Source organism: Muscardinus avellanarius (assembly GCF_963383645.1).
Source record: "Muscardinus avellanarius genome assembly, chromosome: 7".
NCBI classification, from domain to species: domain Eukaryota; kingdom Metazoa; phylum Chordata; class Mammalia; order Rodentia; family Gliridae; genus Muscardinus; species Muscardinus avellanarius.
This window is the reverse complement of record NC_137793.1, coordinates 13,773,824-13,801,593: the sequence shown is the minus strand read 5'-3', so window position 1 is coordinate 13,801,593 and position 27,770 is coordinate 13,773,824. Positions and strand designations below refer to the sequence as shown.

General features: G+C 35.0%; 1 protein-coding gene across 3 annotated transcripts in view; it reads left to right on the top strand.

Annotated features, from left to right (window-relative positions):
• GABRB2 (gamma-aminobutyric acid type A receptor subunit beta2) overlaps positions 1 to 27,770 on the top strand; it is a gene marked incomplete at both ends in the record, with an annotated part of 262,768 nt that overhangs the window by 71,198 nt on the left and 163,800 nt on the right. For all 3 annotated transcript variants that reach the window (XM_080699401.1, XM_080699400.1, XM_080699402.1), the window contains one exon: positions 21,793 to 22,013. In XM_080699401.1, coding sequence (XP_080555527.1) covers positions 21,793 to 22,013 — 221 coding nt within the window. The remainder of the gene's footprint in view (positions 1 to 21,792; positions 22,014 to 27,770) is intronic.

The following is a 27,770-nucleotide window of genomic DNA, read 5'->3' as shown; positions in this document are numbered from 1 at the left end:
AAAAACAGGAAAGATAACTGGAAAAACTTAGCCGAATGGTTTTGGCAGGTCTGTTCTGTAGAGAGCACATAGCTTTATTTCCTAAATCTCTGAAACCAAGTGACTGAAAGAAGAATGTTGACTTGGCTGAGTCATTCTAATTGCAAACTATGAATTTTCAGTTTATTATTAAGTACTGAACATATATTGACACTTTACTCTCAGAGACCATAGGGCGAGGGTATACATGAACTTTTTATAGGACTATTATTACGGTCTTATTAATTTTTTGATTGGATTAAAGCTAATTGTGGTTACTATCCAATTTGGATGAATACACTGTACTTATTCGCTTGCTTTTGCTTTTGGTGAGGGTACATATTATTCTCCATTGAAAAAAAATGATTCCCCAAACAGGGCTATTCTAAGAGATATTTGTACCATGTATAGTAGTGGGTAATCTATGTTTTTAATTTTCACTTATAATTTCACTTGTGGAAGTCAGAAATTTATTTTAGTATAAGGAATATTCACTTACCATAGGGTCCTGGTACATCTATGGCAATTTCTCTTCTGTACAGTTATATAATTTATTGAAAAGAAATTACTAAAATAAAAATAGTAATTATATACTAGTTCCTGTTTCATGTCTGGGATTTGTATAGACTAATTCTAATACAAAGACTGCTAATAAGTTTTCTAACTTGTATGGCTATATTTAATGTGAGACTCTAATCTCCTAGCCACTTTATGTGTTCAGGGAAAATTAGATTTTTCTGGGAAAATACAAAATACTGCATTTAAAAACAGGCCTATATATAATACCTGGCACAGGGCTTGTCCATATCAAGTTCCCACACATTCAGTTGCTTAAGTATATGTATGTTTTTATTGTTTAATATTTATATAATGTTTCATGTTTTTATCTGTCATATATACATGTTAGGTAGGAAGTATAAATTTCTCATTGATTTAAAGCCCCAATTGATGAACCTATTGTTTAGTTGTCAATGGGAATGTCATTCCCTCATATTTTTTGAAAAACGAGGAACAATATCATATTCACTATCAAACCTTTAATGGTGATCATTTTAATTTTTTTAATTTTAATTTAGTCATACATCTTAATGGGGTACAAGATGGTAGAGGCACACATGCACACATCACTCATTTAGCCCTTCCCCAATTCCCACCACATCCCCTCTCTCCCTTCTTCTCATGTTTGACTTAGTGGTTTACTTTGATATGCTTGGGAATGTACCTCAAGCATATTAGGGAATTTCCCTCTTCTGCCTCCAATTACCCTCAGTTTTATCACTTTATTTGTTCATCTCTGGTTTCTCCTTCCTGGCCTAGAGTTTCTCTATGACCCTTTATCTGCCCACCTTTCATATATTAGGGAGAGCATCTGATTTTTTACTTTTTGTGACTGACTAATATCACTTAGCATAATGTTCTCCAGTTCCTTTCCTTACCCCACAAATGTTCTTCTTTATGGCTGAGTAAAATTCCTTTGTGCACATATCCCATTGTTTTGTAATCTATTCACCTGTTGATGGAAATCTTGGCCGGTGCCATAGTTTGGCAATTGCATATAGTTTTTTGTTTGGTTACCATTCTTTTGGGTAGATACCCAGAAGTGGGATTGCTGGATCACAAGGTAGGCTCATTCCCATTCTTCTTAGGATCCTCCATAATGTTTTCAAAGTGGTTGCCTAATTTGCAAACCCACCAACAATGTATTCGAGTTCCTACTTTTCCACATCCTTGCCAGCATTTTTTGTTGTTTGCGTTTTGAATGATTGCCATTTTAGTTGGAATTAGTGAAATCCAAGGGTAAGTTTGATTTGCAATTCGCTGATTGCTAGAAGAATTTCTTAGTGAACAAAATAGCAGTTTTAAAATTTCATGAATTGAACTAAGGGCCATAACATGAGCAGGTTTACCCTTTTATTGATCTCTGCTTCTGCTCATTCTATCCTCATCTCTGAATATAATACATGAATACAGAATGAATTTATGAAACTGTACAGTATTAGGGTAACACCAGCTTCTGCAGTCACTCTGAGAATTTCAGTGACTTAACACAAGAGTTTCTTTCTTTCTCATTGACCAGACCAATGAAGTTGTTCCTTTGTTTTAGAAGGCAGCTCTCCTCTGTGCTGCCTCCTGGCTCTTTCAATGCATTTGGGGGTGTTGCCATAATGCAGGGTCAAGGTCCAGCGTGGTCTGGAAGTGACAGATTGTACTTGGCAAGCATTTGATTGCCTCACAGCAATGACAGGGCAGTGGTGTTGCTGGTGCGGAGAAGGCATGGGGAAATTATTTAGGGGCATAGCAATCTCAGAATTTAGAGACTATGAAGTCATAGGTAGGTGTGTGTGTGTGTGTGTGTGTGTGTGTGTGTGTGTGTGTGTGTGTGCTTGCAGATGTATACATATTCATATATTCCAGTCACATGGTATAAGATTTTAAATGTGTAACACTTACAGCCCTGTATTGGACAAGTCACCCAAATGTAAGGTCCTGTATTTTCATGGTTACCGTGGTCTTTTCAGCTATTCAAGTGTTCTTCGTCATGCATTTTTATAGTGTTCAAACTTTCTATAATGATTTCATGATAGTAAAATTCCCCAATGCATCATTTTAAAAGCCTGCTGGCAGTCATGTCTGTAGATCACACAGGGGCACATGATTTGAGGATTACATAAGTGCTGACTCAGAGCTTGCAGAAAGTCAAGTGTGTGGTGGGATGGTCATAGTCACAAAGGTTCAGGATAATACTGCAGCCCCAGAAAGCCAGCGGGTCTGAAGAATCTCTAAGGCAAACAGAGAGAGTGGCAAAACCCTGTGCCCACTATCCATTTGGTCTCGATGTAAAGAAATAAAATGGCTTTGCCTTCAAAAGCGGTCATATGAATTGATGTTTCATCCTGACCCATCAGGTGTTCTCTTGGAAGCCTTGACTAAGCATATTCTCTTTGCTTCAGCACCAATCTGCAGATTTTCTTTTCAGCTTCTACAGCTTGTCAAAAGTATGAAAACAGTAATATGTACTTTTTAAAAAATGTCCTTTCTCTTTGGTACTGTCAGATCTCTTCAGAGGCCGCTGCTTCAGAGCAAATGAGACCAACCCATGCTGAGCAGAATGAAAATAAGCGCCTAAAATATCGAAAAGAGCATATATAACACTTTTTGTGTCTCTCTGTTAGTTTTCTCATACTTTTTTTTTCTACTTTGCTCCTAAACTCACTGCTTAGAATTGGAGGGGAAAATGAAATAGTCAATTAAGATTATAAGGGCTCTGCTAATCACAAGTATGGGTAAATAAGGTAAGACATTTATTTGAAATACGAGTACATAAAAAGACAAATATGCGTTGCAATCAGCCAGAGACAATGCTCATGAAAATCTATGTAGGATTCCATTTATCTCCCCCAGTATTCCTTGTAAAGTTATTATCTTGTAAAAAGCAGAGCAATGAACCATTGTATCAAACTCCATGGGGTATCAAAAAAGCACATAGAGGACACTGTAAATAATTTTGTTTTGGTATGCTTAATAATATGTACCTCTGGCCAGCAGACAGAAAATGGTTTCTTAAAAGTTGGTGCAGATTTCAAAGAAAACTTTTGAGGACACTATCAGGTGTTTATCAGTGGTCACTAGGTGCATTTATTTGATTTGAAACAGAGTGGTGATGTATATGCAAACTATTATTTTTGGTGGTGAGTTTTTAAAAATAACTTAATGGTGTCACATATCAGAGTTATAAGTGCAATTTCTTTTCGTGTTTTTCCTTCTAGAAAATATATGCACACAAAGTTAAAGTTTCCTTGATTATGTTGGTCAACCTAATTTCTCTGTAACCTGTCAGAGTAGATATTTAGTGATGTTAATTTTTTTTTGGGGGGGGTCTTTTCCTTTGTTTATCTCCATGAATTTGTTCTAGCTTTTCTTATATCTTATGACAATATCTCCTGTAAGAAAGAGAAGAAGAAAAAAGTTTGCAAGTAACCATGTGATAATCTAAATTTCTAAAGAAGGTGATCGTTGGATTGTAAAGTCACTTTTTAATTACCACACATACTACCAGAAATAATGAGTCCTTAATATACACTATTTTTTTAATTGAGCAGTGTTAGTGTTAATGGGTTCAGATAGTGGTGACACCAGTCTCCAGAACTCCATATCCCACAAGACAGAAACTCTGTGCCAATCCAACACTCCCCATATACCCCCCTCCCCAGCCCCTCAAGACTATTATCGTACTTTCTGTCTTTATGAACGCAATTACTCTAGATCTGCATGTAAGTGGAAGCATGGAGTATTTGCATTTTGCCATTGTCTTGCCTCACATAATAAAACTTCCTCAAGGCTCATTTTATCTTTTCATCCATTCATAGACATCTGGGATGATTCTGCCTTTTGACCACCATGAGTAATAGTGTTAAGGATGTGAGTGTGCACATATTTCTTGAAGATTGATTATTTATTTATTTATTTATTTATTTATTATTTTATGGTGCAAGAGATGAACCCCAGGGCCTTGTACATGTCAGAAAATCACTCTACCACTAAGATATATCCCCAGACACCTGCTTTCTAATATTTTGGATGTATGTCAGAAGTGGGTGTGGTAGATCATATGGTAATCCTTCTATCTTTCCCTCCTTCCTTAATTCCTTCCTTCCTTCCTTCCTTAGAACAGCCATATTGTTTTCCATAGCAGTTTTACCATTTCACTTTCTCAACAGTACAAGGGTTCCAATTTCTCTACATCCTCACCAGCACTTATTATTATTATTTAGTTTGGTTTCATTTTTTTATTCTTTGGTTTATTTGCTTGTTTATAATATATGCCCTATTATGTGTCAGGTATTTACTGTAATTTTGATTTATATTTCTATAATGATTAGTGATATTTAGCATCTCTTTTTTGGTCATTTGTATATTATCTATAGATATGTGTATTCATGTTTTGATGTCCATTTTTAAATCAGATTACTTGGCTTTTGTTGTTGAGTAATAGAAGTCATTTATATGTTCTGGATGTTGACACCTTATCAGGTGTACAACTTATAAATATGTTTATCCACCCATTGGTTTTCTTTTCATTCTTTTGATTATTTCCTATTATATGCAGAAGTTTTCAAGTTTTGTATAGTCTTATTTACCTATTTTTGCTTTTGTGGCCTTTACTGATGATTATATCCAAGATATCATTGCAAAATCCAATGTCATGAAAGATTTTCCTGGTGCTTTCTTCTAGGAGTTTGGTAATTGTAGATATTACATTTAGGTCTTTAATTTATTTTGAGTTAATTTTTTATATGCCAGGTAGGATAACAGTATGAGTTTATTCTTTTACATATATGTATCAAGTTTACTCAATATTATTTATTAAAGATACTATCTCCAGCCATTGACTGGTTTTGGCATGTTGACTTAAGATAATTTTTCATCTGTGTAAAGATTTATTTGGGGGATTTCTACTATATTCTATTAGCTATAGATCTGTCCTTATTCCATCACCACACTATTTTGATTATTATAGTTTTATAATTTTTTTAATATGTTTAAGTCAGATATGAGATTTTCTAATTAGTTCTAATCAAGTTTTTATTTTTTGCTCTTGTGGTTTTTAATATTTGAGGGTCATTAAGATATTGATATTTCTCATGAACTTAAGATAGTTTTTATTTCTACAAAAAGTACCATTAGGATTTTAATATAGATTGTATTAAAACTGTGGACTGGTTGGGTGGTATTGACATCTTAACAATATTGTCTTCCAATCCATGAACATAAAATATCTTTTCATTTATTTTCATCTTCTTTAATTTTTTTCAGCACCATTTATAGTTGGTAGAATACAAGTCCTCCAGTACATTGGTTAAATTTATTACTAAGTCTTTTATCTAATTTAATACCATTGCAAGTGAGGTTGTGTACTTGATTTTCTTTTTATATTGTTCATTTTTATTTTATTACAATTGATATTTGAGTGTTGGTTTTATATTTTGCAACATTTATAAATTAATATATTAGTCCTAAAAGTTTTTTGGTATATTTAGAGTTTTTAAAATATAGGATTATGAAATCTGTATACAGATAATTTTGCCTCTTCCTTTTGAGTTTGGAAGTTTTTTTTTCTTTTTCTCATCTAATAATTTACCTAGGACTTTATTATGTTGAATAAACATAGTAAGAGCAGACATCCTGGTCTTATTACTATCATAATGGAGAAGCTTTCAGTTTTATATGGTTGACTATAATATTAGCTGTGGGATGTTTTATTCAGCCTTAATATTGTTCAAATATTTTCCTTCCTAATTTATTCCATGTTTTTATCATGAAACATTGTTGAGGTTTGAAAAATGCTTTTTCTTATGAAGTGACCATGTGATTTTTATTACTTGATTAATATGATATATTAGACTGTTTAATTTTCATATGTTGAACCATATTTATATAACAGGAATAGGTTCTACATTGTCAGGGTGTATGATCCTTTTACTGTATTGTTAAATTCTGTGTTCTAGTGTTCTAATGAGGATTTTTTTTATCAAATTTCATCAGAAATATTGTTCCCTGGCCTTTTTTTCTTATAATTTCTTTGTCTGACTTGGTTATTATGATAATTCTGACCTCACAGAATAAGTTTGGAAAAGTTTACTTCTCTCAGGTCTTTTGGAAGAGTTTGGAAAATATTGGCATTAATTCTTCAGATGTTGGTAGAATTCACCAATAAAGTCATCTTGCCTTATGTTTCTCCTTATTGAAAGATCCCCAATATACATTTTGCACAATTATATTTATGTATGACAGTTTTTATTTATTAAAATGAAAATGAAAAATAAAAGTAAGGGGTTTTTTTTCCTAAGCAATATCAGCAAAGCAGTATATTCCAATTGATGTTTGTGTTAACGTTTTTATGAACAGTTAATAAAAACTAACACATGCAAATTAACACTTCCATGATATGCACAGTTGACCTGCCTAATCATTGAGTGGCACCATTGCCAGGATTTGGATTTTTATTATTTCATTTACTCCTGCCATCAGCTGGTGTGGTAGAATGGACGAGGAACAAAGGAAGAAGACTCACTTAGGGCCTCTTAATTAGTGAAGCTTTGAAGAAATCTAAGCAAAATATTCTGATTGAATGAACCCAATGGCTAAGTTGACTTTATCTCTAAGATTATACAGGCGTCTGAAAAGAGTGGTTTAGAAAGCCTTACTCACAAATACTATATGCCAACTTTTAGGTCTTGGCGTGGCTCAGAAAAGGCAGAGCAGGCTCTCCATAAATGCCTAGAGATGATATCTCCTCTAATCTCTTCTTACTCTAAGGCCTGGACACTCAGTTGTTCTTGGGCTTGGGACTCTCTTTCTTCAAGCTTTTGCACAATGGGTTTTTTTTCCCCAATTACTTTGGCTCTCTACTCAAATGTAACTTGCTAAAAATGTTCTTCCCTGTCTACCTTTTTTGAAATATCTGTGTCCCTATAACTCTCTCTCTTCACATTTGTCGCACATCTTGCGGTCTTCAGAAATAAACATGTATTCACTTGATTATAGTCTTACATTTGTTTGGCGAAAGCAGGGACTCTTATTGTTTGGATCAACAATCTACCCAGCCCTTGGCATACCTGCCAACCCGTAATGGATATTCAGAAAAATTTTACTTGACAATATATCCTAAAATGTCAACGAATTCTGAGGTACTTTTTGGCAAGCCCGAAATGGCTAGAGTGCCTTTAGGGTCTAAAAGTGCTTAATGGTATTCAAATATTTTTCTATGAATGAATAAAATATATTAGCATGTAATGGGGAACAACAGCAGGATAGAAGCAAATAACATATTTTTAATATTTTATTGGTACATTGTAGTCATATATCTTAATAGGATACAAGAAGGTAGAGGCATATATGCATACAACATTCATTTAGCCCTTCCCCAATCCTCACCCATTCCTTTCTCCCTTCCTTCTTCTCATGTTTGGTTTAGTGATTGGATTAATATGTTTGTAAATGTACATCATGCATATTAGGGTTTTATTTCTGGTACTGGGGAAGGAACCCAGAGGCTTTCTACCTTTGGGCTATACTCCCAGACCTATTTTATATTTTATTTGGAAACAGGGTCTCACTAAGTTGCTTAGAGCCTCACTAAGTAGCGGAGGCTGTCTCTGAACCTGTGACATCCTCCTTTCTCAGCCTCCCAAGTACTGGAATTACAAGCCATGCCACAACTCCTGGCCATCATACATATTAGAAAATTTTCCTCTTCCCTCCTCCTATTCCTCTTGGTTAGGTTACCTTATTTGCTCACCTATGGTTTCTACTTCTTTGTCTAGAGTTCCTCCTATGACTCTTTTTTCTCCCTAGCTTCTGCATATTAGGGAGAACATCCAATTTTTTTTACTTTTTGTGACTGACTAATCTCACTTAGCATAATGTTCTTCAGTTCCATCCATTTTCCTGTAAATGACATAATTTTGTTCTTCTTTATGGCTGAGTAAAATTCCAAGAAACCACCAAATTAAGCTATAAAATTAGGTTTGCTCTAAAATTGTGTTTTCTTTTAGTCAAAATCAAGCCTTCTACAACTTAGTGAAACCTTGTTTCAAAATAAAGAGTAAAAAATAGGGCTGGGTGTATAGCTCAGAGTTAGAAAGGTCCCAATCCTAGTACTACACACACACACGCAAAAATTCACTCCTAACTTGATGTCTTACATGTAGAGGAAATGGAATCTTTATCTATAATTCCTGTGCTCTTGGCAGAAAAATGTTTTGATTTTTGTTTTATATTTAGAAACTGTATGCCCCTCCCCATCTACATATTTCCTTAGCTTGAATCATGGTATAATGCCTTAATTTCTGGTCTTTGAATTAGCTGATTATATCAATCCAGAGGTGTTTTCATCCTTTTTTCTAATCATAGTGAATTGAAACAATCACCTTTTTTAGAGAGCCGAGACTCTATATTCAGAAACACTGGGTGAATGCAACACTTCAGTTCCTTTCTTTCTTTCTTTCTTTCTTTCTTTCTTTCTTTCTTTCTTTCTTTCTTTCTCTCTCTCTCTCTCTCTCTCTCTCTCTCTCTCTTCTTTCTTTCTTTCTTTCTTTCTTTCTTTCTTTCACAGGTCTGGAGATGGAACCCAGAGGCATTTGACCTCCGAACTACACCCCCTGACCATTTTTTATTTTTTATTTTGAAACAGGGTCTCACTGAGTTGCAAAGGGCCTCACTAAATAGCTGAGGCTGTCCGGGAACCACGATCCTCTGGTCTCAGCCTCCCAAATGCTAGGATTACAAGCATCTGCCACCACGCTGGGTTTAACACTTCAGTTCTTAAACCACAGAGGAAGCTCAGGAATCAAGATTTATCTTTTTTCTCTCAAAGAGATCATTTGTTTTATATATGTTCAAAACTTGTTTTAGTTTCTTTGTGCTATATAAGGCTGTGTATATCTTATTTTTTTCTGGAGTTTTGAAGGTGGGTGGAAGGGATGGAAGCAATGGTGGAAAATTATAGAATCAGAAAAAGATAGAGTCAAAGCAGAACTCACAGTGAGGTGAGTGTTCCAGAGGCCCCGTGGTACAGTACTAAGAACAGAGGTAAATAGCCTAAAAACATGACAATGTGATCATGGCTTGGAAAAGTCTATTCTTGGAAAAGACTATTCTGTCTCATATGCACCATTTGGAAAATGGAAAGAATAAGAATAAGACTTATAATAAAAGAAAATGTTTTTAGAATACCAAATCTGAGCCAAGCATTCTACTAACTACTTTTCTCAGGTGTATTTAGTTATTAAAGTAACTACCATTTTCCTTGCTTTACAGAGAATCATGTCTCAGCGAGATTAGGTAGCATGGCCAAAGTCTCACAGCAGGTAGTAAGTGGTCAATACTACATATCTATATAATTTATAGTGCTATTATGATGAGTAAAAAAATAATAAATATAAACTGAATGAACCTACGGACAACATTAGGTATTAAATTGGGTATAGGATAATTAGGACACAAAATACTCTAAAGCAATTTGAATTAAACAGATAAGTATTAGGACATACATATAAGATATATTTTTAATCTCAAGGTGAATCAAATCAACTACAGAACACATTCATATCAAGGTAAAGGACAGCGATGATGAGGTGGCCCGTTATACTGGCTGGATATTTTTGCCACCCTCAGAACTAATCCTGTTATCACTGAGAAGCTAGATCTGTGATAAAATGCAAACTGTACTGAGCAAAGCAGTAGAAAAGCTAATTTCCTTGACCATGTGCATTTTATTTCACATAAAAGAATAGAATTAGTTGCTTCTGAACCTGGATTTCCCTTATGGGTGATCTTAGTTGCCTGTCCCATGTCCCAAATGTGTGTCTAACAATTAGGGATGCTACCATGTGCTTCCTCCAAAATGTTGCAATTGAACATCTGGTGTGATGGCTTCCTGTAAGGGGGAGCTGAGTTTTACTTCATTACATTCTAGTTGAGGAGGTTGCAAATGTGGAAATATTGCCATGACCTATAATTGAATTAGCAATTTGTGGGCTCAGATGTGGAAGACAAGGCATTTTAAAGAGCTCAGAATGTGGAAACAGCTCTGCGGTTCTGTTTGCATGCCTCTCAGATCTCCCTTTGCTTTAAGTAAATAAATTGTGTCCTTTGGAAATCCTTTTTCTCTGGCACTATGACCTTTGATGGTAGAATTAGAAAAATCTATAAAAATTGAATGAACATCAGTATTTCTTAGAGTGTTTGAAACTTGTGGGAAAAGAAAAAACAATAAAAATAAACTCAAATGCTAGTAAGTGGGGAGAACAAATTTCTTGGAATTTTAGAAATAATCATTAATTAGGTGGTTTAAGAAATCGGAATTTGAAACTGATGCAGAAATGTAAAGAAGTGAGAATAACCTTTAGTGTTTCCATGAACAAATATCCATGAAGGGTCTATTATGTTAAAAATGTAACACCTGGATCATTTCATAAAGAAGTGATGACATGCCTTCTGACAAAAAAAAAAATACAGGTAAAATGAATTGAAAAATCACTTACAATCTTACCCCATAGACATACCACCATTAATATTTAGATGTATACATTTTTGCTTTTTGTTTTTTAAATTTTTATTGGTGCATTGTATTCATATGTCTTAATGGTGTACAAGATGGTAGAGGCATACATACACATATCACTCCTTAAGCCCTTCCCCAATTCCCATCCCATTTCTCCCCCTCTCTTGGTCTCATGTTTGGATTAGTGATTGAAATATTTGTGAGTGTACATCATTTACATTAAGGTCATAGATATATTTTCTTTAGAGTCATAGATATATTTTCTTTAGAGTCTTTTTATCAAAAAAATCTACATATTTCCAAAATTAGGTCATATCCTGAAGACTGCTTTTAAGGTTTCTTTAAAAATTATATGTGTAGTAATTTATATTAATATTACATTAAGAAAATCTATCATGTCAATAAATAATTTTGCAGTATATTTATGTATGTGTATGTTTTATTGTATGTTTATTTACCATTTCATATTGATAAAAATTCTAGTCTTTTGTTTTTTAGTGTTATTGCTAACATGATAATAAGTATTTTGGGGTGAATAGTGTATACTGTCTTTTATTTTTCATATGTTTTAATGGTTTTATTGTTTGCTATTTTTGCTACTGTGTGCTAAGTTCTTCCAGGCCTGGGGATATAGTGACACAATGAACACATCTAAAAAAGCTCCTATTTATCTTACCTTCTAATTGGAAAAATTTTAAATATATGAGTAAAGCTAGAAACAAATATGGTTAGTTGGAAAAAAAGTTTAAGTGCTATAAACATAATAAAACTGAGATATGGGATAGGAATCACTGGGGTTGAGAGTAAAGGAAGGATCCAGTTAGACGGTGTGTTGAGTCGTGAGAATCCGGAAAGGCTAACCACACTTGAAGATACAGCTCTTCAGGCAATTATGAGGACAAAATTTGTAGATTCTGCAGGAGCTTGAAGTATTTGTAAAATACTGTCTAGGAATAATGATTAGCTGTGGAGGAAATGAAGGGAGAGAAGGAGGTAAGTTACACTCACACACATATCAAAGTCAACCACTAAGCCAGACATGAGAGGGGAAGGAAGAGGGAATGTAGTGGGAATTTGGGAAGGCCAAATGAGTGATGTGTGCATATATGCCTCTACCATCTTGTCCCCCACTAAGGTATATGACTACAATGCACCAATAAAAATAAAAATAAAAACAAATAGGTGGGGTTGAGGTCATAGAAGACTGTGCTAATGTGTGGATTTTATCCCTAGTGCAGTGAATAGTTTTTGGGCTCAATTCATTAAGGAAGGCACATTATATTATCTTTCTGTTCATACTGCCCTGTAGGAACCAAGGCCGAGGTTCACGGAGACAGGAACAATGACATTATAATAATTCACAAATAATAATGCCTTACAATAGATTTTTAGTATTGAAGTCAGATGTAAGAGACAGACATAAAATATCTGGGGTAATATTTGGAGGGAAAGCTGCGAAAAATATTATTTCATTATTTTCTAAAATACAGCTAAGAAGTCAATATTAGGGGAAAAAGCATGCATATTTTAGAGACCTCTGCACACATTCCCAAGAAATTTATACCCTGTAGCAGGCAATTGTAGTTCTCACTTACCAGAAACTGTGCTGAACATCACTTGTATGAATTTGGATAGAATGATATCTTTCATCTTTACTCTCAAGAGATCACACTCTAGGATGTTGAAAATATACATACCATAAAAAGTTAGGTTTTATTACCATATTATTTAGATGATAATTTATACATCAGATGTAATGTCTTTGTTCCAGAAGGGAAAAAGAACATACGATTTTTAGATGTGAAAACAGTTGACATACTAGTCTTTGATATTCAATCTTTTTGAGTCACATTTTTAAAAAATGAAATGCCGTATCAAAACACTGACTTTTCTAAACATGGCCCCAATTAACGTACGATGCTCAGAATGATAAATGTGCACATTGAAAGAGTATGAAGTTTTACTCACATAAATCTTGTATTACATCTAAATTAAACATAGACTTTTACTTTTCTGGAGTCAGACGCGCTTCCGTTGCGCCACGAGGTCTCTAGACTTTTATTTTTCTAAATAACACATTCCCACTCTCTTAGAAGCATTAGTTTGGTCTTACAAGAGTCAGGAACTTAGATTCTGAATTTTGATAAATCATAAGCTAAAGTAAAAGAATGAAAGATAATATATTAGACAGTTGTTCTTTCAGCAAGGGATAATTAAAAGGAAGTTCATTTTCCCAAAATTATAAAAGCTTCATAGCAGAGTGTAATTTTTCTGAAAGCATCTAATTTTGGAGATAAAGCTATTATCGAGAAGAACTAACAAACAAGATTAATCACACAATCTTAAAATTTTAACACAGTAACAGTAATTTCCAAAGCTTAGAAAATGTAGCTACAATAGTTAAAGCAAATTAAATAACCCATACCTTATCACTGATGGAAATAAACTTTAAAACCTGACTATTAAGACAGAAAGTGATAGGTGGTTTTTTTTGTGTGTGTGTATGTGTGGTACTGGGGTTCCTGGAAACCCTTCTACCTCTGGGCTACACTCCCAGACACCTGTGTTTATATATATATATATATATATATATATATATATATATATATATATATATATATATATATATATATGGGGGAAAACAGGGTCTGAAGCCAGCAAAGCTGGCTTCAAACCTGTGCGATCCTCCTGTCTCCACCTCCCAAGCATGGGGATTATAAGCGTGCGCCACCACGCCTGGCCTGATAGGTGTTTTTGCATCTTCAAGTAGCAGTCCAAACATATGAAACCAACTCCCTACTCTACTTTCTTCTCCCCAGGTAGAGAAATGGTCTGCAAATTTTCATGCTTACATTGACTTAAATTGACTTAAATTCATGCTTACATTGACTTAAATTTTCATGCTTACATTGACTTACATTGACTTAAATTATTTCTGCATATATAGTCATGCTTTGAAAAAAAGAAATAAAAAGCCCTACAGATTAAAAATGCTGAGGTTCCTAGAGAAGAAAAATCTATGTGGAAAACCATAGAGATAAAGGAAAATGGAGGTAAAGCTAAAGTTTTATAGATAAGTAGTTATTCAGATGGGATATGGACCACCCAAATGTCTCCTGTCAGCTGGGCCTAGGAGACACTGCACCATATGTCTGGAATGAAGGTCTGTGCCTGAAAATATCTGAAACAGTGCCACAAGTCTAGGGAATTAGTAGGTGAATGGAAAATGATCTCCGAGGAGATACTTATTATGACTTAATGGTAAAACACCTTTGGTGTCTTACACTGGTGTTTAATTCTTTTTACCAGTATTACTAATAGTTTAACATGGTCAATTGAGAATATATTGATTCGGGTTTGGGTGAATGAAGAGAAATAGAAACATGGAAAGCAGGTACAAAACATCCTAAGAAGAGAAATCCAGATGGAAAATCACAGAGGTAAAGGGAGGTAAAGAAAACTTATTTTACTCCTGTGATGGGGACAACACTGCCTAGGTGAGATTCTGGCCCAAACTGTACAATCTCAATCTAATTGTAGGCACACACGAGATAAACACAAAGACATTCAACAAAAGAACTAACTTGGATTCTTCCAAGGCATGGATCAAAAAGAGGAAGGAATTGGTATAGGTGAAGGAAGCTATGTTGTGTAAAAACTAAGATCAAGGTTGGATCTTAGACGAATTTTGAAACAGGAAAAGGGCATTGGTGAATAAATGGGTGCTATTCTTATAAGGTCTGTAGTTTTGTTATCAATGTAAAATGATGACCAATAATATATAAAAATTGGGTTCCTAATTGAATATTATTTTATGATCATGTAAAATGCTAATCTTAGAAGTTGGATAAATGATGCTATAGAGAAACTTTCTGTACTATTTTTGTTTCAAACTATAAAATTAAAATAAGTGGAAAGAGAAAAATCTTTTTTGCAGTTCTGGAGATTGAACCCAGAGACATTCTACTTCCAATCTATACCCCCAGCTCTATTTTTTTTATTATTCTTTATTTTGAAACGTGATCATACTAAATAGCGTAAGCTAGCCATAAATCTGTGAATCTCTTGTCTCAGCCTCCCAAGTACTGGGATTACAAGTATGTGCCACCTCTCCTGGCTTAAAAAGAAAATTAAAAGACAATAAAATGAGAAAATATTGTAGTCTGTATCTGTGTGTGCGTGCGTGCGTGCGTGTGTGTGTGTGTGTGTGTGTGTGTGTGTGTGTGTTTTCAAATTTTCAATTTCCAATAGCAGTAGGTATATTCCCAGATAGGAAAAAAATGAAAAAGATGATTAGACAAATCAAAAATAATCAAGTTAAAAGAGCTAAGAAAAACAAATGCATATTATTTTACTATGTATTTTCTATAATAATGAGCCAAAGAGACAGAAAAAGTTTAAGTCAGGCTATAAGAAAAAATATACAAAGAGAGCCAAGCAAGAGTAAGAATTTTAGACATTTTCCATGATAAGAAACATTTGCATGTAAGGCCAGCAGAGAATTTTCTAGAGTAGAATTATTTCCTTTTTAGAAGTGGCCTTGGAAGGGACTAAGTCCACGTGGCTCACATAGTGGGATTTTAGTGCTGATGACCATGTAGGGTGGTCTTCTCAGGCTCCCGGGGAAGGTCATATGGTCCTCTGTGTGCATGGAGGAGACTTAACCTGTGGCATCACTCTGCTCTCCCCATGCACATACCCAAACAGCTCCTTTGTTCCCAAATTCCCAATTAGCCATAGTTGTTCCTTTGAGTTGAAAACAAGCCTTGTAGCTCAAAAGGATTCATTCAAGGTGAATTCATGACAAGTTCATGAGACAGCTGGTATATGGACTTGGCTATGTCTGATCAGAAATAATGCTCTTTAAAAGAAGTTTTTTAATTTATTTACCTACAAAGTATTCTCAACTGAAGTAGAGTTCTGACTTTTGACAAAAAGCTGAAGTCATTTGAGCACTTGCTCTGCTAAGATGGGGAACAGAGCTCTCACCTCAAATCATCCCCTCAGGGTAGCTCTGAAGAGTCAACTCTGCCCACCCATCTTGGGTCTCAAAGAACAGCTTCGGTTCTGGGCCTTTACAGTTTTACATTTTTTAGAATATCATATGCACACAATCATGTCACACATTCTTTTGAGGCTTTCTTCTTTTACTTAACTTCCTGTATTTGACAAACACAGGTGATGATTCCTATAGCCCCGGTTTGTTCTTTATTGCTGAATCGTACTATATTTGATAGATGCACCAGTGTGCTTATTTCTCCATCTGCCCAGGAACATTCGGACAGCTCCCAGGCTAGGCCATTAAATTGGTGATGCTATATACATTTGTACCCAAAAGTGGGGCTCCTAGTCCGTACCTTAAATGGACATTAACTTCATAAGAAACTGTCAAACTGTTTCATAAATGGCTGATGGTTTTGTATTCCTACTTGTAAAGTATGTGACTTTCAGTGATTATCCATTCTGGTCCTTAGAATTGCCCATCACTTCTGATATTTTCATTGGAGCTTTTCTAATGGCTAGGCAGTAGGATTTCATTATGGTTTTTAATTTGTATTGCCATAATGACTAATGACATTGAGCATCATTTCATATGTTCATTCATTATCTTCTTTGGTTAAATTTTTCTCCTATCTTTTGCCTGTTTCTTATTGTTTCAGGAGACTTGAAAATCCTTGATAAATTTAACTATTCTGGATATAAGCCTTTTGTCACATATGTGTTTTGCTAATACTTTATCCCAATCTGTGTTTATATTTTTACTCTCTTAGTAGTGTTTTGCATGGATCAAAATTTTTAAATATCACTTAGATTCATTGGTCTTTTTGTTTGTTTTTGTTTTATCTATTGTACTTTAGGGTTGGTATCAAAGAAGTCTTTGCCTAACTCAAAATCACCAACAATGCTTTTCTGTCATCTTTTCAAGGTTTTATAATTTTACATTTTTAATTTTATGACCTATTTGGAATTGTTTTTCTATGGAGTGGCATATGTGTAAGTTTATCTTTCAATCAGTTTATATGTGGTCATTCCAGTTGATCTAGATCATTTCCTGAAAATATTATGCAATAACACTATCACCCATCTTTTAAACTTTGACATAAATAAAATGTATGTACTGGTGTATGGGCTTGTTTTTACACGCTTTTTTTTATCTATGTTTCTACCAATATTACTATACTCTCAGCCAGACTTAATTGTCTCAAAATCAGTTGGTGGAAGTGTTCCAGCTTTGTCTTTTCCTTTCAAAATTATTTTGGCAATTCTCATTCTCTTCTTTCATTTTGTTTCATTTTGGGGGTACTGATTATTGAATCTAAGGAATTCTATTCCCAAGCCATAACCCAGCCCTACTTTATTTTTTCTTTTGAGACAGTGTCTCACAGAGGCCAGCAATCTTCTTGTTTCAGCCTCCCAAATTCTGGGGTGACAACACGCCCAGTTTCTTTTCTTTTCTTTTAAAATTAACTCTAGAATCATTTTGTCAATATCTACAAAAATTTTGCGCCTTAGGATTTTAATTGAGATCACATTTCACCTATAGGTCAGTTCATGAGAATTAGCATTTTAACAGTATTCATTCTTTGAATCTAGGAACATGGTCTATATATCTCTATTTCCTTAGGCATATATGCTTTTGACTCATGTGTTTGCACATGTGTGTGCATGTGTGCTACTTCAAGTGGAAAAAGAAGTAGAAAAAAACTGAAATAATTATGGATGCCCCTTCATGATGGTTTTCCTTCACCTTTTAGTTTCTTCCCCCATCTGACTACTACTTTTTACTTTGCATAGTCCTCAGTTAGTTACTTTTTTGTCCTTCTGGGAGTTGCTTGCAATAAGTGTGACAGATAGCACACTGGAGGTTTCTTTCACTTCTTCAGTGTCGAAAATGAACCAGTCTTACTTTTGATTCTCCAACCCTTCTTGCTGGGTGAGGACAAGGCCCATGGATCACCCAGAAGTGGTTTATTGGGATTTTTCCTATTGGATAAACTGTGGGAGAGGTTCCCAAAAGCGGGGTTATTAAATATAAAGGCGATGCTTTCAATACAAAAAGTTCAAAGGACTGACCTCAGGTGTGCAGGGGCCTAGTATACAGTCTTGTCTTTTCTTTATGTCCAGTCAAATTTATTCACATTCAAGAGCTTCTTCCCTTCTTGGCAGTGTCATACTGTGTGATTCAAAACTAAACAAAATGAAAATTGATGTGACAGTTTGAAGAATGACCAGGATCTGGCTGGGGGCGTTTCTTAGCAGGCTATGCCTTGCTGACCACTAACAGGAATTACCCTGTAACACAGGATCTCACAATATTACCATTTTTTTTTGTAAAAGGTCTATCAAAAAGATTTGCTTCCAAATGCATTCTTTTCCAAAAGCATTGTTAATAAAGCATTACAATTTCATCTTTTGTAATAAAGTATTGAAAATCAATTGAGCTATAGTAGCAAACATGGCAGGTATTAAGTGCAATGAGCTGGAAGCCATTATAAATATGAAATCCATGTACAGCAATAAATTAACAATTAAAAAGACAAAGGCCGGGCATGGTGGGCACGCTTGTAATCCCAGCATTCGGGAGGCTGAGACAGGAGGATCGCGGTTCACAGACAGCCTCAGCTACTTACTGAGGCCCTCCGCAACTTAGTGAGACCCTGTTTCAAAAAATAAAATAATAAAAAAAAATAGGGCAGGGGGTGTAGCTCGGAGGTCAAATTCCCCTGGGTTTAATTCCCAGAACTGCAAAACAAGCGAGCAAACCAACAAACAAACCAAAATACTGACAAGACAGTTTAACTGTACTGTCTGGCTCTCTCTTTGTAATGTTTCAGATTATGTTGTGCTCATTCAAAATAATTTTTAATTTACAATGTATTTTAATATGCAGTGTATTAAAATACAGAACATGGAATGGAAAGATGTTTAAAACACATAAGTAAACTGAACAAGTTACTTTTAAAAACTCATGGAAAATCATTATTGATACATCTCAGTTCTCTCAAAAAGCATTCACTTACAGAACTGTTATACAAAACTTCCTAGATCTAAGTGTCACAGTGCTGCATAAAGGGGTTTGAGAATGTTGCAATATCTCAGGCAAATATTTAAGTGCAATATTGCCATTTATTTAGCCCCAAAAGAATATAATACTATGCGTCCAAATACATCTCAGCTGATTGATAAATTCCAGCACCTTCTAAACACTGTTTATTTTCTCCTTCTAAATTCAAGGGGCTTAGTTTCAATGAATCTTGAAATAGGGATAATAGTTACATTTTCCATTTTATCTTCAGAAGTCAAAAATCACTAAATTTATTTAATCAGCTATAAATTAATTGTCATGTATGTCCTGTTTTAGGTTATTCATAATGTCCACATGTACAAAAATACATCTGGTCTTTTTCTGGTTTTTTAGTTATATAATCTATGATTCTTTGTGATATTTTTTAATTATAAATCAAACTACTCTCCTACCCTCAGACTAATTCTTTACTAAAACAAAATGTTGCAGAAGTCTCAAGTAATCCACTGAAGTGAATTCCACCTAGAATTATTTATTATGCCTTCGGGATATTTATATATCTTTTGTTAGACTAGAACTTTGTAAATTTAGAAGATCCTACGTTGATGAAAGAGGTCAAAATGTGTCTGTCTATAAAACAATGGGAAAAGTTGTTTTTTTTTTAAATAGGGGATTATGCCTTTCTTAGAACTGTTCAATATTGATAGCTCATAATATCTTGCAAGTCATGGTTCTCAATGGTATAAATGAATGTGTATGTGTAAATCTCACTGAAACCCGGGAAAACTAAAGACTTTTATAGAGATTGTAGTGTATATCTTATGCACAAAATTCTCCAGTTATGGGCAGATATTCTAATAGGCATACCATATGGGATACCCTTTCATTTTTTATACCCTGGGTACTGGGCTAGACTTTCAGGTTGCTGATATGATCAATATATGATTCTAGTTTTGGTTTTTTAAACCCTCAAGAAGTGTATTGTGCATTGATTGTAAAATAGAATTTTAATTATCTTTTTCAAATTAATAGTTGGTCCTTAACTTACTAATGGAGAGAAAGAGAACAATTACGTTGTACCCATAGGCCTCTGATGGATAAAATATGTTACAATAAAAATGTAAATGCTTCATTCATAATATATAGCCTTTGTAGTTTTCAAATTGCCTCTGAATTACACATTTATTTCCCATAATAATTTTCTGAATAGATCAGGCATGTATTAAAGGCCCTGTTTATAGTTAATCAAACTGAAGCAAGAAGAGCCAGAAATGTATATCTTGTAATAAAGTTCAGATTCTAAGAACAGTGCTCACTGTATAGCAGTTCACAGTTTCTAGAAGCTGAGAGCCCAGCATGCTACTTCATAAGTCTGGGATTAAAATTCTCATGCCATATTGACTGCGTTAGTATTGTTTTGATAGCTAGGAAGTCTCAGTGGAAATATTACCTTTGCTGGGAAACCCACCTTGGTTAGACTTATTAGGATTCTCATTTAAAGACTCTTAAAATTAATGCAGTAATAAAATAACCACTTTATAACAAATTATTTTAAATTTGCATTCTCTACTAAAATGTGAACTTTGTGAGGACAATTTTCTTGACTGCTCCATTAGCATTCTGCCCATGTATTGCTGGGCTCAAAAGAACAGGTATCTTTTCTGTTCTTCAAATATGCCAAACCGTGTGCATCTCCAAGCCTTAAGGACCCTCCTGGGGCTTGGTCACTTGGTCTCTCTATCTAGACTCAACAGGATGCCTTTATTTTTTTTTATTTATTTTTTTTTCTGGTACTGGGGATGAAACCCAGGGGCATTCGACCTCCGAGCTATACCCCCTGCCCTATTATTTATTCTTTATTTTGAAACAGGGTCTTACTAAGTTGTAGAGGGCCTCACTAAATAGCTGAGGCTGTCTACAAACCACAATTCTCTGGTCTCAGCCTCCTGAATGCTGGGATTACAAGTGTGCGCCACCATGCTCAGCAGCATGATCCCCTTCTTTAGGGCGGACTTCTTCATCATTCCAACCAAATCTTTCGTGTCCTGCTACATTTGCCTCCCCCTATGATGTAGAATTTTAGGATAATTATTTTACTAACTTTTCTATGGTTTATTTAAAAATATCCTTTGAGCAGGCTTTTAATCTTTCTTGTCTATCATCTTTATCCTAGATCCTATAGTCTTTTTTTACATACCCAGTGCAAATTACACATATGTAAATCTTAGGTATGATGTGCTAGCTAATTTTTGTAGTACCCATGAGAACTAGTATAAAGCTAATATTTAAAAATTACGTTATATATCTATCACCTATGGTAATCTTGTATATCCCACTTTGGAAAACACAAGCTAGTTATTAAGCATTTATTTCTTAACATCTTTCTTCCTAGGAAATATATAATAAACATCATGTGTATATGTCCTCTTTGTTTCTGTATTCATACTGACTACTATAGTGCATGTATATATAGCACATAGTAGATGTTTATTAAATTAATATGTCCCTGTATATGAAAAACTATATTTATTGTGCATTTAATAAATTAGTAAGTTAATGTATCCATCTATGTGAGAAGCTATGTTTATTTTGCACAGCAATAGATTTGTTTTAATAATGAGATATTTGGATATCCCAAAGTTCATCATGGCACAACCTGACCAGTTTCTTCTCTCATTCACAGGATTACACCTTGACAATGTACTTCCAGCAAGCCTGGAGAGATAAGAGACTGTCTTATAACGTAATACCTTTAAACTTGACTTTGGACAACAGAGTAGCAGACCAGCTCTGGGTGCCTGACACCTACTTCCTAAACGACAAGAAGTCATTTGTACACGGAGTGACTGTCAAAAACCGCATGATCCGCCTGCATCCAGATGGCACAGTCCTTTACGGCCTCAGGTCAGTATTGTCCATTTTTAACATTTAAATTTTCCTGAGCAAAATAGCTGTTGCTTTCAACTGGAGGGGAATCATGTACAGCTCTCCTTACTCCTCTGCATTTTCTGATAAACAGTTAAACCTCCTATTCAGTAAATATCGGAGAGCTTAGGAGATATATTTACAAAGGGACTTAGCCCCAGCTAAGGCTGAGTTGCTTTTTTTTCCCCTGAATTATCTCCCAGTATCAGCTGCTGATCCTAAAGCTGCTTTCTTTAAGGAGTAGGGATAAACAATATTAAAATAGCTGGGACAGGGGGTTTCTTTAAAATGAAAGAAAGAAATATGGATGTCCAATGATTATTTGAATGTGGCAGATGTTCTGTTTGGTGAAATTGCTCCTGAGCCCCCTGAGCTGGGTCATGATCCTTTGATAACAAGAGAGCTTACTGTGCCCTTTCACCCAGGGGCCAATCTGACTTGCAAATAACTGAGGTAGTTATCTCATGTTTATTAATAGTATGTTTATATTCTGTATGCTACCATGTCAGAAAAGAATTGTGATGTGTGCTATTTGAATAAGGATAATTTGCAAAATAAGACAGCTTCTTCTTTTAAAGTTTATTTTATGTCAATAGTAATAGATTGTCTCCTGGGTAAAAAATTATGAAGAAATATATATATATATATATATATATATATATATATATATATATATACTTATTCTGAAATATTACATTCTAGAGGATTTCTCTGCATTGTAAAGGGAGAATTTCCAAATTTCAACATTTCCACTTGCCTCTGAACTATTCCATTTTATATATTAGTGATAATTATAACTGATATTATTCATTGATTGAGCCCTTGTTAGGGTTAGATGTTCAGTTTAGTGCTTACCAGACATTATTATATAGTAGTTCCTCTTTATCTGCAGTTTTCTTTTCTTTAGTTTCAGTTACTCAGGTTACTGTTCAGTCTGAAAATATCATATAAAAATTCAGGAAATAAAGTACGAGTTTAAATTGTGCACCATTCTGATTGGCATGCTGAAACCTTAATGTCCTTCTGCTCTGTCCCACCTAGTGTACTAATCAATCCTCTGTCCACTGTGCTCTACGCACTACTCAACCATCAGTCACTAAGTAGCCATTTTGATTATCAGATGAAATCACATTACTTGCATTCAAGTCACCCATTCAAGTTGACATTTTCACATGTAGCAAAGATAAAGCTGTAAAGTACTTCCTTTAAGTGAAAAAGTGAATGTTCTTGAGTTACTAAAGAAAGAAAAGAAATCACATGTTGAGTTTGCTAAGATCCATGGCAAGAATGAACCTTTTAACTGTGAACTTGTGAAGAAGGGAAAGAAATCTATGCTAGTTTTTTTCTGTCACACCTCAGACTGGAGAAATTACAGCTACAGTATGTGATAAGTGCTTAGTTAAGATGAGAAAGACATTACAATTGTGGGCATAGACACAAATAGAAAACATTTTCTGATTGACAGCAGTGTCTGGGGCTAGAAAAAGCTGAGCCTAGGATGATTTCAGCAAAGAATCTCTTTAAACAAGGGATTCAGAAATGTGTTTGGTCTGAAAATATTAAAAGTAACAAGAGAGGATTTTTCTGCCAATAAATAAAATGGTGCCACATTTATAAAAGAGATGAAGAATGTGATTAAGGAGAAGAGATGCAATTCAAAGCAAGTCTATAATTACAGTGAAAATGAGCTCTCCTGAAAGAGGATGTCCAATAGTCCCCACATTTGTAAAAGCTCAGGGTAGGCACCAGGGCATAAAACTTGGGAGGACAGGTTAACTCTACTACTATAAAGCAATAAAGTCAGGCATAGTACAGAGAGGGAAGAATTCATGTATTCCCCAAATAAAAATGAATTACCTGCCCATATTCTGGAAAATAGTCAGAAATTGTGGGTGACAGCCATCTTGATTATGGAATAATTCCACTAATGCACTATCTCAGGAGTGAAAAAAAATATTTAAAAGAGGAAGAGTTGGAATTTAAAGTGCTATTTATCATGGACAGGGCTCCTGGTCACCTTGGATCTGTTTACTACATAAATAAAGATGATCAGGTTGTACTTTTATCTCTAAACTCAAGCTCATCGTCTCAGCTCCTTGGCTGGAGCATTATTCAGTTTGTCAGGGACATGTATCCTCACCTTGTTTTTGATTGTATTGGGTCAGCAGTGGATACAAACCTTAATCTAGACATAATTTAGCAAAGGAAATAATTAACTACTGCTGATACTATAAAATTCATCAAAGATGCACCTGATTATTAAAAACCAGAAATGTTAAAAGCCTTCTGGAATAATTTACAAAAAGAAATCATAAATCATTGCATTTTTTTCTGGAAATCAGTGAAGTTAGGAAAATTCTTCACAGGACAAGGCAAGTTGGTGGGGAAGGATTTGCCAATATGCCTGATGGAGAAGTCGTACAACATATGGAAGACCATTGAGAAGTGTTAAAGAATGAGGAGTTAGAAGAACTTGTTGGGTCATCATCAGAGACAGAGAAGGACGAAGAAGAAAAACGTGTTGCAGAACCAGCAACACTGATATGGGGTGAAAGTGTTTCTATCTGCACAGACATTAAAGGAAAAGATTATGTAATGTGATTTTCAGATGGCAGGCAGCACTAAAGTCACTCCTGTCATCACTAAAGGATTATAGCCTCTGCTGCAATACTTTGATGAATTAGGAAGGAAGAGGCAAAAGTTTCTGCTGAGGATGTTCTTCCAAAAAATTTCAGCAAAAATATCTTCAACTATACAGGACCATCAGCCAATGACATCATCTCCTCTTGACATCCACTCATTGGCATCATCATAGATCAATGGTCCAGGATCACTGGAGACAGAGGATCCTTTTTCTGACACTGTTCTTGTCAGAAGGACAAGGGTCACCTGATACTACGTCACAATGGCTGTCTTTCACCTTATTTTAGCTTATCATGCAGACTTTGTATCATCTCACATCATCACATCAAAGATATTCTCAGAGATACCACCATCACATTAAGTGTCGTTGCTGTCTCCTGTTATAACTGTTCTGTTAATCTCTACTGTGCCTGACTTTATACATAAGATTATCATAAGCATGTATATCTAGGAAAAGACAGAGTATCTGTAGGGTTGTTACCACTTATGCTTTCTGGCATCTGCTAGAGGTCTTTGAACAAGAATCCCATGGGTAAGGGGAGCTGTAGTTAATCCTTACAGCCCTATTTTTTATTATTCATTTTGAAACAGGGTCTCATTAGGTTGTCATGATGCTCAGATGGCAGAGAGAGCCTTACTAAGTAGTTAAGCCTGGCTTGAGAAACTACGATCCCCCCTGTCTCAGCCTCTCAAGTACTGAGATTACAAGCATATGCCACAATTCCTGGCACCATTCTAGTTTTGAGGAACAATAATAGAATACTTTTTTTTAAAAATGAAAACGTAATGTTGACAAGATATTCCTTTCTCCACTTCAGGAGGATTGTTTTCAGTAGAAAAGCAAAAGTAATTCGATTAAAATGACCATTGACAGGGTTGATTCAGAAATACTTAGCTCCTCTTCCTACTCATCTGTCCAAATCCTGGCATTTCCTATTAGTTAAAGTGACCTAGGCAATTTATCTTGTGTCAATATTCAATTCTGGCTCTGTTGAAGCAACACTTAAAATAGTGATAATGTTAATATCAGGAACTGTTACTCCTTAAAGTATTTAACACATACTCATTGTGCAAGAAGTATACATATATTATCTAATTTAATATCAATTTTAGTCCTAAAAGTGAGTCCTATTATTTACTCCATCTTCCATAAAGAAATGAAGAAAGTTATATACATATATGAATTTTCATCTCTGCTGCACAGGAGATCTTAATTGTTGGAATGAAGAGATTTTATCTTCATTGTTCTGTCCTGTTCTTTATGTTCTAGTAAGATGGGAATAAAGAATAGTAGGGATCGCCTGAGAGTAACTGGTTTAAAAAAGAGAGTTAAAAAAGCTAGTTTTCATTAGGTTTATAGATACAGACTTTTTATTCTTGCTTAATAAGCTAATGCCCTAAAGAACAGCAGGTGAGTCCCTTCTATGGAAGGTATATCTTTAGGTACTGAGGTTTATACCAGTTTCACTTGAATAAAAGATGTTTTTGTTGTGTGGATTCCTAGGGCACAGATAGTATCCTTGTAAAGAACTTGGTAAAGGCACAATTCACCAGTCTGAATAGGACAGATTGAAAGGGGATCACTCAGAACTGGACATAGAAGGGTAGGCAAGGGAAAGCTTCAATTATCAAAGCAGTGACCAAGAAGCTGGGTTGAAAAGGCCTTTGAGTCGATTATCATGTGAGCTCAAGGCAAAAGTTAAGGGCATAAACTCCCCTCTTATTAAGACCCACAAAGTTTGGTGGGAAAGGAGGAGGGAGGGACAGTCATTCATAGAACCTGAGTAAGGTTCTTTCATAGAACATTTTTTAGAAAAATGTTCAGGTTATTAAAACACAAGAAAGGCAGAGAAAGCAGCGTGGCCTAGTCTTAATGCTGAGTTTGGTGGTGAGTAGGTAGGTCTTTATTCTGTCATTTTTTTCAACTTGTCTGTATGTTTGAAAATTGTTCATAATAAATTTGTAAAAGTAAAAAAAAGTTATGTTTCAGAAGCCAATGGACCTGTGGTTCTAGTGTCTAAGAAATATGACTCATGATTTAAGAGATCTGTAGCCAACAAATGATTTTTCTCATCTCTAGGAGGTAGAGAATTCTCTAACCATATGTCTGCTTTTCATATCTGTATCTGAAGATTGGGTCAGCCCATCTCAGGGGATGTGTGGGTCAGTGGCTGGCATCCATGATCAGAGAGAGCCAGGCTAAGCCATAATTCAGAGAGGTGGTGGTCACAGCTTTCCAGCTAATACGTTGCTAATTCTCTTGTGAAGTTTTTTATAGAAGAGCATGTCCCTGGCTTCTGATTGTACATAGCAATATATTGTGTTTGGTTAGGAAGAGCTTTGAGCCTAGCACACCAGCTGTTTGGCATCTAGCTTTTATTAGGCACAGTGACTTCAAGAATTTTAGAAAATGGAGATTGAAATTTGGAAATAAGAAAAATATTTTAGGCCTTTCTGTTAGAGGCTAAGTCCTAGCAGCTTTCATCCAGATTGGATTCCTGTTTGCCCATCTCCAAAAGCATAGAGCATTGATCTTCAGGTTGGTAATTATTGAAGAGATTCAGAGAACTGAGGTCCAGTGCTAGATAGGTGAATAAGTGGACACAACTTGGCACCAACCAAGTTTCTTAACATGAAACAACTGGTTTTTTTTAACAGTGGGCAACCATATTGAACTTGGGTTTTGATCTGGACTTGGGTCATTTCTTGCTGAACCTTCATTGTATTCCCAGGGGTGAATTAGATGATAGGAATTTTGTTGTAACCCAGTCATCGCTGAGTTAATGGCCAATGACTGTAAGATAGTGTGTATTCTAACATCATATAAGAAAGTGGAATTATGTATTTGAGGTAGCACAGTAATAATAGGTCAAGAGTAAAAGGTGTATAGTAAGTTTTAATGTTACTTAATATTAATAAATGAGTGGTTACATAGATGTGTGGTGAGAGAAGAGATAGCTCTCTTAAGAGTCTTTTGTAAGGCACCAGTCCATTCATGAGAGACAAACCCTCAGAGTCTAATCACCTCCCCAAAGGCCTCACCTCAATATACATATGTATGCATATATATGTGCATATATATACATTTACATA